General features: G+C 48.8%; 1 protein-coding gene and 1 pseudogene across 1 annotated transcript; both read left to right on the forward strand.

Annotated features, from left to right (window-relative positions):
* Positions 1 to 3,535: 3,535 nt before the first annotated feature.
* On the forward strand, positions 3,536 to 6,194 carry LOC136462792 (trihelix transcription factor ASR3-like; annotated as a pseudogene).
* A 408-nt stretch (positions 6,195 to 6,602) lies between these two features.
* Positions 6,603 to 9,484, forward strand: LOC136462793 (pollen receptor-like kinase 5). The gene is made up of 3 exons (XM_066461843.1): positions 6,603 to 7,545; positions 7,662 to 8,345; positions 8,443 to 9,484. The coding sequence occupies exons 1-3, from the start codon at positions 6,852 to 6,854 to the stop codon at positions 9,039 to 9,041; spliced, it is 1,977 nt and encodes a 658-aa protein (XP_066317940.1). The 5' UTR covers positions 6,603 to 6,851; the 3' UTR covers positions 9,042 to 9,484.
* The last annotated feature ends 9,559 nt before the right edge of the window (positions 9,485 to 19,043 follow it).

Genomic DNA, 19,043 nt, shown 5'->3' on the forward strand with positions numbered 1-19,043 from the left:
GGATCTAATCGACATACGTAGCGTGGCCACCCAAGATACGACATCAACTAAACACGCCTTTAGTGTTGCAATGTAGACGTCTGACTTTATTTTAGTCTAATGATTCCTATTTGTTTCTTTATTACGAGTATTTCACTTAGAAATAGTTCAACCCCTAACAAGAAGCCAAGAATTAGCCCTAACACTAAGCAAAAGATAAACTAAGATGAGTCCTTAAGACCATGAAACTAAGCTATGTCCCTAGCATACACACTAGGAAAAAAGATCCTTAGGATTAGCGGAAATGTAACCTAGATAGTATACCACATGAAGTCTAAAAGCCACTAAACATTTCAAGCACACTGGCTCCAAGATGGCAACGAAAGTAAATGCAAGAAATGAAAGAGTTGGACAAGAGACAACCCGATTTTTCCGTGGTGTCATGCAGTTGTCACTACCCCTAATCCATGTTGTAGTAGCCACTAAGAGTTAATCTGACTTGAGTTATCAAGGTTTAAGATCCATTAGGAGTACCAACTATCCACTTCAGATTGGCGGGTCTTAGACTAAGCACAAAAAAAACTCCATTGAAAAAATTACCAGCTCGTCCTCCTTTGGGCATATTAAACTGTGACCGCAAAGGAATCAAGCAAGACGCAAAGAAGAACTTCAAAGGCTACAGAAATTTCAATTTTCTTGATAATTCATTCGTCGTCCCTTTTTGTGTAGGTTGGATCAGAAATTTGGATTTAAGAGTGGACAAAAATGAGATGAAGAAGGCGAAAAGGAGGAGATGGGAACAAAGGATGCAAAATTGTCGTGCGTTTTTTTTTTCATATAGTGCTTTATGTGCCAGTTTCTCATATTAGCATTTTTTTGCCTTTCCCACACAAAGGAAAAAGATTTGTTTAAATTATAAAAAACGATTAAGGTTCATCAACAATTATAACCTAGAAGGATATGTAACTATTTTTTTTTGTTAATAATAGAAAAGTAAAAGAGGTGGTAACTTTTGCTAGAAAGTAAAGGTCTGTTTCATATGGCTTCTTTTTTCATAAATTACATAGTACACACAAAACACACACACATCCTACTCCCTACCATAAGTACCTTTGAAAGACTGAGCCGGTAGATCTTGTATACATGTGCATATACTCACCATATTCTTATGAGCACCTCCAGACGATTGAGCCACATGCACCAGATCTTGCATACATGTGCATACACTCACGGTACCCTTATGAGCACCTTCGCATACACTCGCCATACCCTTATGAGCATCTCCAGATGAAAAACCACATGCACCTCGTTGTTGACGGGCACGTCGCATGTCATGCATGTGCATACACTCATCATACCCTTATGAGCACCTCCGAATGACTAAGCCACATGTACCTCATTGTTGACGGGCAAGTCACATGTGACGCAGTTAAATTCTGGAATAAATAGAGAAAAATACAGACGTCAAGTTGATGACTTGAACCGTAGTGAGCAGGTTCCATCACAAGAAACCCTGACCAACTGAACTATCCTCGATGTGGTCCTATGCGTTCTTGTGGCTCATGCTCTCCCTACACTAACTACTTCTGTATTACTGTTGAAAGAAACTCAATTTCTCTTTAAAGAATATACTAGGAGCCGATGTAGCTCCTAGCATAGCTTCACTAAGAGCAAGTATAATAAGAGGCTGTAAACTGACTAAATGCTGAGGTGGAGGAAGAAGAAGAAGAGAAAGAATAAATGGGTTGTAAGCTTATAGTCGGTTTGGGCATAAGAACTAATAAACTCCGTGGGAGAGATAAAGTGAGCCATGCATTAATAGTGAAGAGCTAACCACTATATAAGTGGACTGGCCAGCAAGCCGACTGTATTATTAGTCTTGCTCTAACTGTAGCTTCTAGGGGTTACTGTGATAACGCCGAAGCCTAAACGAGCCATAACTACTAATCAAGACTACTCCCTCCGTCCCAGTTTAAGTGCACGTTTGCACTTCAAAAATTTTCCTGAAATAATCGGTTCGTATAGGCCTGAACGTGGCATAGCAGTGCAGCAGTAACCTCAAATCTTGGAACGTGGCAGAGGCGATTAAAAAAACATGAAACAATCATTCCAACGCTTCCTTTCCACTCATTCCTACTAGCCACGGAACGATTTGTCATTAAAAAATGAAAATGGACTGCCGAGCTTTATCCCTCCGTCCCCGTGGACTCTGTGAACTGTTATCTTCCCAGCCTTATTCCGCATGGCCGTCGTTGTCCGCCGCACCTGCTCATCTTCCTCCCCTGCGCATGCATAGCTAGATCCAACGCTTGGGCGGCGCTCTCATGAAGCCCCGCAACGGAATCCAGGCCTAGTGAAGTTGGGCTCGATCGACGATTGGCACGCGGGCTCAGCTCCGGCCGGTGGAGCCCCGGCCCCGGCTGCCACGGGCTACACGAGCTCGTCCCTGGCGCCGCGCGGGAATGGGGACATGGCGTGGAGATGGACGCCGACATAGGCAAGGCGCAACTAGCGCTCGATGCGGGGGCTCAGCTCTGGCCGGCGGGAGCCACGGCAACGCGGGTGTGCGTGGGCGGAAAGAGAAATAGAGCTGTGCGAGAGCGCGAGGGAGTGGTGGGACGGGTCACTGAAGGAAGTATCGCGGCTGATCAGCCTGTTCAGTTTGGCCGTGGCTTGTCGTAAACGATCGTAAATTTTTAGCCGGAACAGTATTTTTCCTCTCACACAAATCAGTCAAGCAGTACTTCTTCACGAACCAGCAACAATACGAACCAGCCAACCAAACAGGCTGGATATTTGCAAGGGCATTTTCGTAATTTCACGTACACTTTGGTTTGCGTGTCCAAACTTAGAGGTGCAAATATTACGGAACAGAGGGAGCATGCTTGAGTTTGGATGAATATACTCGAGCAACTAAAACCAAGCTTCTTTTGTACACATGCGTTTGGTAGTCGTGGGTGATCTCAAAGCCGCGTCCATCTGTAGCACTGCTCATAGTCAAGTCGCCAAAGTCGGGGTGGTCGGTCGGCTAGTCAACAAAAGTGTTCAGTTAGCACGTTCACAGGATCACAGGCCAGTCTGGCAGTCTCTGTCAGGGATCCTGTCCGCTAGAAGCGATGCTAGGCAGCAGCACGTTGTTTGTTGGGCTGGAGCTGGACGCAGCGACACGCGACACGCGACCGCGACGCCGTGGTTGACTATGTGTGCACGGGAGGAACATGGCTGGGGTGGGTCCATCTTTTCGGCCAGTTGGCATCGCCGGCCCGGCAGGGGAAAACGTCCCACGGGCCACCGGGTCTGTTGGAAGAAGGCCCAAGGCCTCTGTCCGGCACTGCGATGTGTGGCATGCGCCGGCGGCCCGCCCAAGGAGCCGGCCCGACCCGGCCCGGAGAAGTGCTGGTGGTGGTGGAACTGGAACGTGCAGGCCACTCTCGTCTCGGCTCCCGGCACCACGACAGCAAGCACACAGTGCAGCACACTCACTCGGGTCTCGAGCTCCCTCCCCCGCGTGTCGCCCCGCCGCCCTCGACGGCGTCGCCGCGCCATGCCCAGCCCCATGGATCCCGCCGCTGCGGACCAGCCGTGTGTCATCCAGGCGCTCCCGGCGAACTGCAACACCCTCCCGCCGCCCCTTGGTCCAGGCGCTCCCGGCCCAGCACTCCCCGGCCAAGACCAACAACACGCCGCCCTCCCCCGCCGCCAAACGCCGCCCCGCGCCTGCCCCGCTGGGCCCGGCGCCGCCGAGTCCCGCACGGCACCCGCTCGGGCGGCGCGCCGGAGTGGACGCCCGCCGAGACGCTCGCGCTCGTCGCCCAGGTCGCGGCCGTGGACGACGGTTGGTCCCGCTCCGTCTCCGCGTTCCAGAAGTGGACCATGGTCGCCGAGAACCTCGCTGCGTCCGAGGCCTGCGCGTCGGGGTCCAGGACCCGGCGCGGGCGCGGGAGCGGGAGCAAGAGGACTGCCGGGGAGTGCCGCCGCCGCTGGGAGGCGCTGGCGGCAGAGTACGGGGCCGTGCGCCGCTGGGAGGTGCGCACCGGGGGAACGTACTGGGAGATGGGCGCGGCGGTGCGGAGGAAGGCTGGCCTTCCTGCGGAGTTCGACGCCGAGGTGTATGGGGCCATGGACGCGCTCATACGGGTCGAGGAGGCGCTGCTTGCGGATGCCGCTGGCGGTGACGCGGGTGGGGAGGAGGTGGAGGGCTTGGTTGGCGGCGGTGCCGGCGTCGAGGTGGGTGTGCAGGACGGCGGTGACTCCGGTGAGGCTGAGGTTGGAAAAGAGCAGGTGCAGGAGGATGCATCTGCGGGACAGGAGGAGGAGGAGGAGCCACAGGAAGAGAAGGAGGCGGAGGAAGACCTCGATGAGGATGGAGAAGAAATGCAGGAGGATGGGGGCAATGCTGATGCTTCAAATGACTTGGGTATGTGCAAATCATCCACTTATGTGCTGATTCAGTTTCGTGTGCTTATGATTGCCGATAGCTTGCTTCTGCTTACTAAAGATGTAGTCTGGTTATGAAGCTTATGAAGTAGGGGGATTTATAACAGAAAAAAATGGGGTGATTCAGCAGGGCATTTGATATGCAGTGATTGGCCTAATATGGTTTTGGTTTTAGCGGATTCATCAGTGAAATTTGATGTCAGTCAAATATGCCAATACCGCTATTAGGAATGATCATATCATCATAAGAAGACAAAACTTCAGGGACTGTATTTCTGTTGTACTGGTTATTGGGGAAAATAAGGCTCATGTTCATCCTTTCTCATGACCCATTGTAGTGCCCAATTGCGATATCTTTTCGTGTTTTGTCATGTCCACACCTCAGTGGGCAGTGCGGGATAGCACAGCCTCATTGGTCTGTTATAGTTTTCACGTATGCAAAATAGCTAGGGAAACTAGGTAAGTGTTGATGAACCATGAAAACTAGCCACAATTTTTTTTTAAATCGTCAAGAAATTATCAGATGTAGGGACTAGGGAGGCATGTCCTATATCTGTGTAAAATGAAACTTGATGTCCAACTCATTGGCAGGAGGAGAAAACTTACCACCTTTTTTTTTAAATAATAGAAAAAGATTTTTAACTTTTAGCTTCACTAGATTTGCTCTCTCTAATGTATTGTGATATCTTACACGTCATTTAATCCCTTGTTACTGTCTTGTGGTTGTGGCCTATAAAATCATGAAGCAATTTTGTGCAGTCAGCTTTTGATTTGGTGCCATGGTAAGGTGAAGCAATTAAAAATGATTTATGTTTTGTAAAGTTGCATTGGACAACTTTTTTGTAGCTTATAGTCCTCAAGATATTCATATCAAAGCTTAGACTGTCTAACTTTTGAAGGACCTGCTTAAAGCCTCTTGCCCTGTATTTTTGGGAAACTTTTGGCATACATATAGTTTCATGTATAGTATCAATTAGCCAATGTTTGTAGCAAATGAGCATCAGTCGCCAAGTAACACAATATTGCGTTGTTTGATAATACATGCACAATCATGTTAGATAGATGGTTTGCTTTAAGAACTCATTTATGTTCATCGAATATACATTTGTTCCTGGTGTCGAAAAGGATTATATTTTATGCTGCTCTGAGCCAGCACAATACGAGTTCCCTATAGTTCAAAGTTCCAACTCTGATGTATTCTTGTTCCTTTTGTCTTGTCATATTTTTTGCTGCTGCCTTACTTTCTTCACAATATATTTGTGTAGAAGGGCAAGAGACCGGGACAAGTATTGAACCCAACAAAAGCCAAAATATTGCATGGGAGCTGGCAAACAAGTTACACGAGAACGCGCAGCGTATCCACACCATACTGAACTGAAGAGGCCGACCAAGATGGTGGCCAGAACCATGCTCTTGGTGGTTTGATGCTGCCTGATGCAATGGAGGCCACCCGCCAAAAAGCCGATGAGCTGATCAAGTCGCTAGGCGGGCTTGTCAGCTACCTGAACCAATTCACCGAGCTGGTCAAGGAAACTGGGTTCGAGAACATCGCTGGTATGACCTGATGCACGAGACGCAGCCACACAGGCCTCCTTTGGAGGATTAGATGATCATGCTGCTTAACGTCTTAGAGCTGTAGTTTCTCTGTGTCGTCCTTCATCTTCGTAAATATGCAGCACTGTATAACGACCGCCCAGCCCGTGTGGTGTAGGGTTTGTAGCAGACACTGTTAGGTGCCTTGACAGCACCGCTGTTATGGGCTTCTGGCCCTTGATTACTGAGATCAGATGCTCACATCTGTTGTCTGGCGTTCCTTTCAGTTCTGGCCCTGAAAATCCCTGATGGTGAGAGATCAGATGCCTCAATTTGGTAGCAGTAGCAGATGTTCTCAGATGCATCACATATTCACATGTGAGATATAAGATGGGTGGGTGATGAGGCTGTAGTAATTTGGGATTAAACCAGAATGTTGCGAGGCTGGTGTCCTGGGGACATGGCATCTGTTGTTGCTGACAAAAATGAACCATGAACTGGCCAAGGCTAAAACCTGCTCTCGCAGCCAACTCCAACCACGAATGACACAGAAACCGGCCGCAGCGACAGACACAACAGACGCTGCGTGTCTGCCGTATCTTCTCCCGCCTATTCTTAGGCTCTCTACCTCCCTCCCCACCCGGCGTCGCGACCCATCACCGCATTTCCTCTCCCCGCCACCTCCTCTCTCCTCTCCATTCTCTTGACCCATGCACACGCGGGACGCGTAGCTTCGCCCTCGCCTCCTCCCACGACGACGCGCACGGGCGTGCGTGCATGCGGCGAGCGGTCACAGCCCCTCCCGCAAGGCGACCACCGCCGCGCGCGTGAAGACACCGGCTCGCCTCGGCTCGGTTCGTCTCGTCTCGTCGGACGACTCGCTCGGCGCCGCCCGCGTCCCCATGGCGCGGCCGCGGCCGCACGGCCACATCGTCCGCGTCCCCTTCGCCCTCGTCTTCGCCTTCGCCTCTACCGTCCTCCTGTCGCCGGCCGCGGAGGGCGTCCAGGAGGGCGACGTGCTGATCGCGTTCCGGGACACGCTGCGCAGGCCGGACGGCGCGCCGCCGGGCCCGCTGCGGAACTGGGGCACCCCGGGCCCGTGCCAGGGCAACTCCTCCTCCTGGTACGGCGTGTCGTGCCACGGCAACGGCTCCGTGCAGGGCCTGCAGCTGGAGCGGCTCGGCCTGGCGGGGAGCGCGCCCGACCTGGCCGTCCTCGCCGTGCTCCCGGGCCTTCGCGCGCTCAGCCTCTCCGACAACGCGCTCACCGGCGCCTTCCCCAACGTGTCCGCGCTCGCCGTGCTCAAGATGCTCTACCTGTCGAGAAACCGCCTGTCGGGCGTCATCCCCGAGGGCACGTTCCACCCCATGCGCGGCCTCCGCAAGCTGCACCTCTCCTCCAACGAGTTCTCCGGGCCCGTCCCGGAGTCCATCACCTCGCCGCGCCTGCTGGAGCTGTCGCTCGCCAACAACCACTTCGAAGGCCCGCTGCCGGACTTCTCCCAGCCGGAGCTCAGGTTCGTCGACGTCTCCAACAACAACCTGTCCGGACCCATTCCGGTAGGGCTCAGCCGCTTCAACGCAAGCATGTTCGCAGGTAGCATATCGATCGATCGATCGATTCTCGCTCGCCTCATCTATCTTTAGTTTTCTTTCCGGCGAAATCCTCTCGATGTCTTGTTGACGAACTACGACGATCTGCATGCGCTTCAGGCAACAAGCTCCTCTGCGGCAAACCACTAGAGGTGGAATGCGACAGCTCGGGGTCGCCGCGCACCGGCATGTCGACCATGATGAAGATCGCCATCGCGCTCATCATCCTCGGCGTGCTGCTCTGCGCCACGGGCATCGCCTCGGGCGCCCTCGGCCGCCGGAAAAGAAGGCCGAGGCGCGCGGCCGCCGAGAGGCTGGCCAGCGGCGACCAGACGCCCTCCAACCCGAAGCTCAACACCGCGCCGGCCGTCAACATCGAGAACGCGGCCAGCACCAGCCAGCCGCGCGCCGCTGCCACGGCCGGAGCGGCCGGGGGCGGGGCCGCCGCCGCCGCCGCGGGGAAGCGCCCGCGCCGCGACGAGCACGGGCGGCTGGTGTTCATCCAGGAGGGCCGCACCCGGTTCGAGATCGAGGACCTGCTCCGGGCGTCCGCCGAGGTGCTGGGCAGCGGCAACTTCGGGTCGTCGTACAAGGCGACGCTCTGCGAGGGCCCCGCCGTGGTGGTGAAGCGGTTCAAAGACATGAACGGCGTCGGGCGGGAGGACTTCTCGGAGCACATGCGCCGCCTCGGCCGCCTCGCCCACCCCAACCTCCTGCCTCTCGTCGCCTACCTCTACAAGAAGGAGGAGAAGCTCCTCGTTACCGATTACATCGTCAATGGCAGCCTCGCGCAGCTCCTCCATGGTATGGTGCTCTCCTACAATACTTAGAACAAGAAAATGAAATGAATATAGCTGGGTGATTGATTCATTCTGACGAACTTGAACTTGATGATGATCAGGTAACAAAGGGTCGCTCTTGGACTGGGGGAAGCGTCTGCGGATCATCAAGGGCGCGGCGCGGGGGCTGGCGCACCTGTACGACGAGCTGCCGATGCTGACGGTGCCGCACGGGCACCTCAAGTCCTCGAACGTGCTGCTGGACGGCGCGTTCGAGGCGGTGCTGTCGGACTACGCGCTGGTGCCCGTGGTGACGGCGCAGATCGCGGCGCAGGTGATGGTGGCGTACAAGGCGCCCGAGGGCATCGCGCCGCAAGGGAAGCCGTCCAAGAAGAGCGACGTGTGGAGCCTGGGGATCCTCATCCTGGAGATACTCACGGGCAAGTTCCCGGCGAACTACCTCCGGCAGGGGCGGCAGGGCAACGCCGACCTGGCTGGGTGGGTGCAGTCGGTCGTCACGGAGGAGCGCACCGGCGAGGTGTTCGACAAGGACATCACGGGGGCCAGGGGCTGCGAGGCCGACATGGTGAAGCTGCTCCAGGTCGGCCTGGCCTGCTGCGACGCCGACGTCGAACGGAGGTGGGACCTCAAGACGGTCATCGCGCGCATCGACGAGATCCGGGAGCCCGACGCCGCCGCCTCCGACTCGTCATCGTCCTAGGCGAGCACCGGCGTGTGTACTTGACCAAGCAAATCCCACTGATCGATCAGCAACTCGTCGACGTCGTGCGTGCATGCCTGAGCTACCTTCGAGACGAGGATTTACATACGTGGCGTGGCGGCCATGAGCATGAATGAATCGGTTGCTTATTTGGTTCCACAAATCAACTAAAGTTGGATGCGTTGGTCGGCTGATCGATTTGATGAACAAATGCGTTTGAGATGGGATAAATCATGGTAATACGCTTTCTGATATGTTCATGGGAAATTTCCGATCGTGTAAATTGGTTTAGCTTAATTAATCTTGTCACAGGAAAAGAGGTGCTAGTGTAGTAGTGTGTAAGGTGCTTTAAATTCGTCTGTCTTGTAATTGCGTTTAATTCGTACAAATCCTTTCGCACTCAAATTTAAATCATGTTAGAATATATACATATAGTACCACTAGTGTGTAGATGTTTCTTGAATAATCCAGGTATTGTTTTTTAGTTTCCTTGTGCTTCCCGTATCTGCCATCAGGGGGAAAAAAGGCATTTATACGCGATGTACTTGGTTTCGTTTTTTTTTATTGTCTGCTCCGCACCCCTGTGAAAACTTCCTTCATACACTTGCATTTTATTTTATGAGCATATTATTATAAAAAAATCGGGTGGTTTTCAGGAAGTTTTATATAAGCTGAATGTAAATCCATTATATGTTGACAGTAACTAATATGTGGGAGAGAAGATTTTGAGCCGTTTATTCCCTTTAATTGGTGCTCATTCTCTTCCACGCATGTTATCATTCCGTTTCAAATTATAAGACATCCTGTCTTTTTTAGATACATAGATTTTGCTATGCACCTAATAAATATGTAGTGTGTATAAATACATAGTAAAAACTACGTATTTATTTAAGCCAAAACATCTTATAATTGAAAACAAATAGAGTATTTAGGAAGAAAAAAGGGAAACAGAAAAGAAAAGAAGAAAATAAAAAGGTGCGGTAAAGAAAATTTTCAACAGGCACGATATAGCAAAATTGTACTTCTTTACATGCATACTAAATATTAGGCACCTGTATTCGTGATTTTTTTTATGAATGTTCAAATCACAAAGAGTCTAGAGATGAGGGGGAGTGGTTATTACCACTAGGCCCTCCACAGTGTTGGCTTAGAGTGATGCTCCAAATGGACGGAGTAGGTTTGAGCATCACTGCGTATACTGCAACTAACGATGTCCAATGTAGAAATTTTGGGAGCGATGAATGTACAAGATCCGGTGCCCATTGACTAAACAAATCCAAAAATATGCTTCAAAAAAAATATACATGCTCTTCATCTCGTGCTCCTCTCAAGCCATCATTGCTCTTATTTCTTCTTATCAAAGCTGGGAGCTTTGGCCGCTCCTCGGGCCATCCACGTCGCCCAAATTACTTCAGTCGTTGGATTCTTCGATCTACGGTCCTCGTTGCTCCCACCGGTGTCTACAGTTCCCTCCTTGGAATATCTGCTACCACAGCGTCCGCTGCCTCTCGAAGCCTCCTGGCGTACCATTAGAAGAAAGAAACCGAACCCCGTCTCCCTTCACCTCTCCGCGACGCTCGCCGCTCCCCACGCGCGGCACGGCTCAGGCGACGGCGCGGGACGGGATCGGCGGTTGCCGGGCCTCCACGCGGCGGCGGCCTCCCTCCTCCTCCTCCTCCTCCACCACCACCACCCCCACGCCGATTCCTCGTCGCGACGCAAGGCGGCGGGTCACGTGGCCTAGGGTTTCGCCCCTCCGTCGTCGGTCGTCCCCACGGCCAGCCAGCGGAGCCATTGACGCGCCGGAGGGCTCTGGCGGAGGAGGAACCTCCGTGCTGGCCGTCGATGATGATGGAGAGGTCACGTCAGCAACCTTGGCGGTGGATCTAGAGTGGCCGCCCGCGGGGCCCATCCCGGCGGCGGATCTGAAGCTGGAGCACGGCGTCCAGCTTGCGCAGGCAACGGAGGAGGTGGATCTGCGGCCAGCAGCCGGATCTAGCGCGAGTCCTCCCCTTCTCCGCTAGATCCGGCTGCATGGGCTCCACCGATGGCCGGCAAGGTAGGAAAGGAGATAAAGGGGATTTTTTGCTCAGCCCCCTTCCCGCGCTGCCTGAATTTGCTCAGACCTAAAATAGAACCTTGTCCTATTTACATGGATAATGATGTCTGTTACTTTCACATGTCTAAATCCAATCCTAGACTGATCCTATTGTGTGCGTTTAATTATATGCCGCCACCAATAGGAGGTGTTTCCAAAGCCTGTGCTTTTAGCGCCACCTTCTCATATAAGAGCTGGTGCCGGCCTGAACTTCTTGTGTGTTCATATGTGGATCATGTGCTACATAGCTGAGTTCTATCTCTCATAGGTGTGTTCATATGTGGATCATGTGATTTTATAAAAGATAAGTGGTAGATCAACTCGCCAGATAACATTGTAGCACCATCAAGAATTACCTCTATATTTTTTTTGGAGTACCACTAAGCTAATATTAGTTGCTATGCCGTTTGTATGTATATAAGTTGCAAGCAGCAATGTAGTGCCTCAGTGGTTTGCTTTACTTTCTAATAATAGCTTCTAAAAAGCGTTCAACTTAGCGATATAGGCTTATGCCTTGCTGCCTATGGTGCCTTTTAGCGAAGTGATCACCTTATCAATTTATCCCTGCATCTTACTATCGATATTTTATAGGAAATAACTGCTTCTTTGTACGTCTAATCTGGCTGGCCAGTGTTAGATGCAACCAAAAAAAGATGTTTGACTCAATATAGATCCATGATGAGAGTCCTTGCTATAGGCTCATGTCATTTGCAGTGATTGTGTGTTCACGCTGGTTGAGTCATTATCAAGGTACACTTTGTCAAGCTATATTCTTTCCCCGTGGCAGGGTGGCCCGTACTGAGCCGGATCCGTAATGCTTCGTGATCTTTGGTCTGTGCCTTGATAATGACAAAGTGTACCTTGATAGTGACCACATGATCATTAGAGTACAGTGATCCGAGCATTACGGATCATTACGAATATAGAGACCAGATGAAATGATCTAGTCTCTATATTCTAATGTTTTCCCCAGCTCATTTCATCTTACTGATTTTTTACAACTGCATCTCTTCACAGGATCATTACTGTGTTGGTTGGGCTTCGTCAATTCAGCAGGATTAATCACTCCACTATTTTTCCCTTTGATAACCCAGTCAATACCTGCTACTTTTAGGTGCTTCTTGGATTAATCTCCTCACCCTCTTCTTCAAGGTACATTAGGTTGCTCCTCTCATTTAAGCTGATTTCTCCCATGTAAGTTGTTTTTGCCATAAATGCAATTGACAGCTGGCTAGTCACAAGGCCATGGTATGTTCATCCATTTTTTTCCTTGTTCCTTTCTGGTATCTATTTATGGGATATGAATATGACCTTTTTTTGTATACCTTCCATTGATCAGTGATGTTTCAGAGGTTACATATCTTTCTATTACAACAACTATTTCTTAGCTTACAAAAAAATGGCCTTCATATCATGTATGTGTTTGATTCTGATGATAGAACAAAGCCGATGAAACTTAATAATTTGATTTGTTCATACACGGTTGGCCCCAAGCAGTGCCCCATTCAATGCATTTACGTTTTCCTGCCCATTCATACTGCATAATTATGATTATGATGTAATCTACTTTGCTGCACTAAACTCCCTCTGCTGCTACTCATGCAGTCATGCTATCAAATGTTTACAGGTTCAGGTTAACTGCTTTTAGCAAAATATTCCTGCTCCAAAGACCCTCCTGATTGCAATTTTTCCCCTTTTGCTAGGTTACCTTTGTAGGGTTTTGTTACCACCTGGATTCTAAGATTGTTGTTTCTGCCATGCTTTATTTAATTTTCCACCTTATGTTGCCTGAATGCTCCACAGCATTATTGCGCAGAGTTAAGGGATTTGCAATTTCTTTGTATCCTTGGTGTGATCGTATAGAGCAACTGCTGTGGCGTGATCACTCTACTACTCATTTGCTCACAGGTTCGGCTGAACACCCACCATTTGTTGTTGATTTTCCTTATACAATGCACCATGTCGAATGTGTGTGATCAAGGCAGGTTGCATACATCTCCATTTATCCGGTATCTCTCCTCCATCCGATTTAATCCATCTAGTCTTTTCAAATACTTCTTGCTACAGCTTGTGACTGTGTCCAACAGTGCTGTAGATGATGCCTAAAAATGTGTACATTTACAGTGTGTGCAAATTATGATTAAGAGAAATAATCATTTTTCGATAATTTATTAGAGTCAGCTCGTCAACCATAATGGTAATTTGTTTAGTATGAAATATCATGGTTGCTGATAACTCCATATTACTGATTATAGAATTCTTTGTTTCTTTACATCTCATTATACATCCACAGTCCCATTTTATGTTATGTTAAGCCAGCAAATATGTCTACTGCTTTTTCAATATAGTTCTACTTTATATAGTTGCATCAAGACTCTATACAGACCTACTGCTCCACCAATGAAGGAAACTATATTATGCCATTCCCATTAAATAGAAATGGAATATTTTAAACTGCCGTGTATATACGCTCATTCTAGATTTTCTTGTTCCAGCAATTCGGTGCGTTACATGCTCGGACAAATAAGATATGGCTTCGATCCTTCCTAGGTCCAGGCACAAATTGTGCAGCCTATTCTGCTGCGATTAGTATTGTATTTCAGTAATGAATGCTAGCGCTTTTGTTTTGCTAATTTTCTACGTACCCAACATTCGGCTGCACAAAGATTGCCTTCCAGCTTTCTCTGTTGTGCTGCCATGTGACATTATCCTTTATTTCTTAGGCATCATGCACTGCCACTAATTCATTGCTTGCTATTCATTCAGTAACGCTGATTTACCTAAATTTAGTTTCCTTTATTAATATCTATGTAATGTGTATTTCAGGTGATACAATATATAAATATGTGGTTTACAAAAAAGAAAACCTGGATTCCCAACGCCGATAGTACTTTGCATTATACTGATAGACATGCTTACCAATTTCGTGATTAAACGTTGCCATGGTTTCAGCGGTAACCTCCCATCATTTTTGTTTTTTTTACTACTAATATGATTAGCATCTACATGATCGCCCATGATCTATGAGGAACACAGTCAACATTTAGAGGCTAGTATTTGCCTCTCCATTGAACTCCCTGCTTAGCATCACTGCAATTTGTTCGGTACCCAAAATGGTTTTACAAGGTGATTCTGTTTGTTGCATGTTATGTTTCAGGTTTGCATCATCACATTATTCTGTAGCCTGAGCTATATGAATCGAGTCAACTCAGAAGTTATATTATGCCACAAACATTCTATAATCATGTATCTCTCGAACATATATGTAACCACGCGTTTATCGCCTCTGCGCGCAATGGAACACCAAACTCTGCAAGGTCAGATATGTCTGCTATTTATTGATTCCAAAATACAAAGTAGAAAACCTTAGAAAACTATGCATGTTGGGCGAAATATGTGGACGCCAAAGCTAAAGATTTTAGATTGGTTATTACATCACTGAGATACAGTACTGTCGTTCTACTGATCCAAGCATAGACCACTCTTAATTTTTTAATAGTCTTACCGTATTAAATATAAAAAGAGCTCTAATCTTTAGGTTTTTGTGCATGGCGTATCTACATTAGACTCATAATATTGTTTCCGTCCAAATATTAAACTTATTTTTTTTTCTACGCCTTAATCGGGTGATTTGCCGGCGCGTGCGATGACGCGCATGATGGACTAGTTGTATATCAATTTTACTTGTACCGTGGAATCTAGCAAGCGATGCCTACCACTACAGCCCAAAAGGAGTGATGCCCATTCTCTTCAGTGGACCACCTTTTAGTTTCGGCTGTTAGCACATTGCAGAAGGCCTTATATGGTTATCCATAAGTGTCGAATTCAAAATAGCTTAAGACATGATGGACTAGTGGCAATGCCGATTGCAACGGTGGGGGTGCTACCGATGGGCATGAAAAGAGTTTTTTTGCGACTCAGGGATTTTCATTCATCATGAAGCATTAGGATTACAATCAACCGCCAACAGGTGAACTACACAGGCTGGGGCAGACTGCCACCCACTCGCCCAACCTGTTGTCGCCAGAGACCTGCTTGGCTAGCGTATGAGCAACTCGATTACAAGATCTGCTAGTGTACACCATATTAAAAGCACTAAAACACATGCTATTAAGTTCTCGGATCTCCTTGATGATCAGCGCAATACGCGACCTTTGGTTGGTCCCCGCCTCCCAAAGCTTCACTAGTTCCTGGCTGTCAGCTTCAAGGTGGAGCATCTGCATTCCCATGTCCCTCGCGAACGCCACGCCATCCCAGCATGCCAAGGCCTCCATTGTCAGAGCATCCAAGCCACGGGGGTACCACTGCACCCGTCCCCCGCAGGTCCCCGAAGCTCCTCGAAGGACAGCCCCCGTCGCTCCCTGCCCTGCTCCGGGTAAAGTGCTCCAACTGTATTACATTTGTTCCATTCTTCCTGCGGTGGACACCATGCTTGCTTAGCTCCACCCAATGCTTTCTGCCGCTGCGGCGTACTTAGTTGCCAGAGATCAAACGCTGCATCAATCGGCCACTGAACTGTACTCCGGACTGGCGACTGGGTCTCACCATGGCACCCCTTGTTCCTCTGCATCCACAACGAGTACATGTGGATGATGAAAATGCTATGATTCTTGTCAGTGCATACATCGGCCAGTAGGATGTTACTCGCCTAGGTGTTGGGTGAAGTCTGGGCATCTTTGCTCCTGTAAGGGTAAGTACAACGCGTCCCTTGAGCCCGTCTCTACGATGCTAATGCTAATTTCACAAAAAAAACCCCTCGCCGATGCTAGGAGACGGGGTTCGCGTCGTCTTGCGAGGCGACGGGGATGTCCCGTTGCCCGAGGCCGATACTACTCCTCCAGCAGCGTTGTACGGGTCGGCGGCGTGCGGAGGTTCCAGTTTTGGCGCGCGTTGAGAGAAATCTCGCGCCAAATCGTTACCCACCGGTGTCATCGCCTTCGCTCGCTCTGGTGTCGTAGCCCTCCATCCTTCAACGGTTGCGCCGATGTCAACTTCCCGTCGGCGCGATGAGATGCCGGGCTCCTCGAAGTCCACGTATCTAGGAAGAGCCTGACGCCTGCAGATTCGTCTCCTCCTCGCCCAGTGGCCTCAGAGTCTGGCCATGGAGCCGTCGCGGTGCTTCATGTTCGGCGCGTCCGTCGGGGGCCTCATGGGTCTTTGCCTCAGCGGCCGGCTCGTGTTATTTCTTCTTCTGCTGATTCCTAAGGGCAGCTGCCATCATCAAACTGCCAGCAAAAGCCGTTCATTCAGTTCCTGTCTGCAAGTTACATGAGTGCCCGTATAGATGGATTGGATGATTATGTATTTATGTTGAAAGATTATCTTTGATTCATCTAGCATGCCGCGTTCAGGACCTGGTCATGGTTCTATTCATGTTCTGAAGTTAGCTACCTAAACGCGGATGGTGGCCATGATGGGTTATCTGAATGCTTCTATGTTCTAAATCTGTTACCTGATGAGCTATCTGCTTCCAGTTAAATATGTGACCTATACTGACTACATGCAGAGATGGTGTTCATAATTGACACTAGTAGAGAACAGACCTTTGATCCTCGGCTAAAATGGGCTCTAGTCCTGGAATTTTTTGCCCCCGGGACTAGAAATACCTTTAGTCCCGGTTGGTGGCTCCAACCGGGACTAAAGGTCCCTGCCCAACGACTACTGCGCCAGACAAAGGTGGCAGGGACCTTTAGTCCCGGTTGGAGCCACCAACCGGGACTAAAGGTATACTTTTACTCCCGGTTGGTGGCTCCAACCGGGAGTAAAAGTCTACTCCCGGGCCGTGGCTGCGCCCGGGGTTGGAAAGTTACCTTTAGTCCCGGTTGGATCTATCAACCGGGACTAAATGTTCTCCCTTTATAAATCGGCCGTCTCCTTCCTCCCCGAGCCCGAGCTCAGCACATTTTGAAGCTCACTGCAGTAGTGTTCTTGCTTCCTCCCTCCCTCCATTGTTCCTCCATCCATTCTTCGATTCCTCCGTCGATTTCTTCGATTCCTCCGTCGATTCTTCAGTTGTAAAGGTTACCAATCTCATACTCTCATTTTTTACCATTTTCTTATGCCATTTTGTTCACTATATATATTTATGGTTCTTTATTGTGGTTTTTTTCATTTGTAAGCAATTTGAGCTCAAAATCACTTTAAGCTTGCATATTTACATGAAAGAAGGTTAAAGTATATATAAATATAAAGTTAGAAAATAGTTAGAAAATTATAGCAAATCCTTACTAGTTGAACTTGCGGACCGTGTTCAGGTCGGCGAGGATGTTCTCTGCCGAGCGGTAACGGACGTCAAGGAGGAGCTTTGATTCTACGAGGGAGAGCGATAACGGTCGTGGAAGACCGTGTTCCCTTCCTCGTAGAATCGGAGCTCTTCCTTGACCAAGTACGGTGCCGTCCGGTGGAGAAATGCTCGCCGAGCTGATCACGTAAGCAAGGTCAACTAGTACGGATGGTTATTTATTCACATGTCCCGATATCGTCGTAGTAGTCTGTCAATCACCGTACCTAAACGTAGTATATATAAATAAAAACTTAGAAAATAGTTACAAAATTATAGAAAATCCGTACTAGTTGAACTTGCGGACCGTGTTCAGCTCGGCAAGCATGTTCTCTGTCGAGCGGTAACGGACATCAAGGAGGAGCTTTGATTTTACGAGGGAGAGCGACAACGGTCGTGGGAGACCGTGTTCCCTTCCTCATAGAATCGGAGCTCTTTCTTGACCAAGTACGGTGCTGTCCGGTGGAGAAATGCTCGCCGAGATGATCACGTAAGCAAGGTCAACTAGTACGGATGGTTATTTATTCACACGTCCCGATATCGTCGTAGTAGTCTGTTATGTGTGTACATTCCCATTCTTCTGTTAATTTGCGGAAATATCATATGAATTACTTACCTGCCGCAGTAAAAGACGAGAACACAATGACCATTAAAAATATCATTGTTTAGAGATCTAGATAATTTTATAGTTTGTTAATTTTATTTGTTTATAAAAGAAGAAATTTATAGTGTATTAAAAAATGAGTATAGAGAGTAGATGGCAACTGCTTCCGGGTCCTCGACCTCTCATAGGTTTCCAAAGCGACTTAGGCCGGGCCTTCCTCTCATTCCATGCGGCAAGTGTCGTGATGAGACGAAGATTGTGATGGAGTACCGAGTGAAGAAGGAGGGTCCCAACAAGGATCGTATCTTCTACAAGTGTCCGAATCGCAATGTGAGTTATTTTATCGTATTTAATGATTATGGTTAGTTTATACCTATTTTCATGATGGTTGTGATTAAAGTTCTAATTTTTTGTTTTAATTTCAGTGGGATGGCAGTGGACGATGTTCAGGCTTCTACTGGGAGGAAGAGTATGTTGAACTCGTGCAAAAATATCTTGCACAACAGGCAGATACGGCGGCTAATGAGGCAGTGATCCAGCCGAAGAAGCCCAAAGATGTTGCACAATCGGAGGATCTGTCTGTTTTAGTTGAGATTGGTCGCGAAATCCTTGTGCTCCTGAAATGTATTTTAGCTTTAGTTCTTTTAGTGGTTGTTGGGATTGTCTACATTGTAGCGATGCTTTCATAAATTTGTATCTTTTGTGGTGGCACGCATGTTGTATAAATAATTAATTATGATCTAGGTTTTAATATGATATTTATGTCATGTAATGCAGATGAGCCGTCATTGGATGTATAATGCTGATCGCCGCTCACAAGAGTTCATTGACGGCGTGCATTCTTTGTTACGTGCGGCCGAGGCAAACAAACGCGACGGTTTCATGTGCTGCCCATGTGCCATATGTAAAAATACGGTGGAATATCCTTGCTCAAGGACTCTTCATTCGCACTTGTTCAAGTCGGGTTTCATGCCAAACTATATTTGTTGGACAAAGCACGAAGAAACCGGTGTTGTAATG

Source organism: Miscanthus floridulus, chromosome 7 (genome assembly GCF_019320115.1).
Source record: "Miscanthus floridulus cultivar M001 chromosome 7, ASM1932011v1, whole genome shotgun sequence".
NCBI lineage: Eukaryota > Viridiplantae > Streptophyta > Magnoliopsida > Poales > Poaceae > Miscanthus > Miscanthus floridulus.

What these genes read in the sequence shown, in the direction of transcription:
- LOC136462793 (XM_066461843.1), top strand. Translation starts at nt 6,852, where the DNA reads ATGGCGCGGCCGCGGCCGCACGGCCACATCGTCCGCGTCCCCTTCGCC. An exon ending in CAACGCAAGCATGTTCGCAG is followed by an intron (nt 7,546 to 7,661) that starts GTAGCATATCGA and finishes CATGCGCTTCAG; the next exon opens with GCAACAAGCTCCTCTGCGGC. An exon ending in CCTCGCGCAGCTCCTCCATG is followed by an intron (nt 8,346 to 8,442) that starts GTATGGTGCTCT and finishes GATGATGATCAG; the next exon opens with GTAACAAAGGGTCGCTCTTG.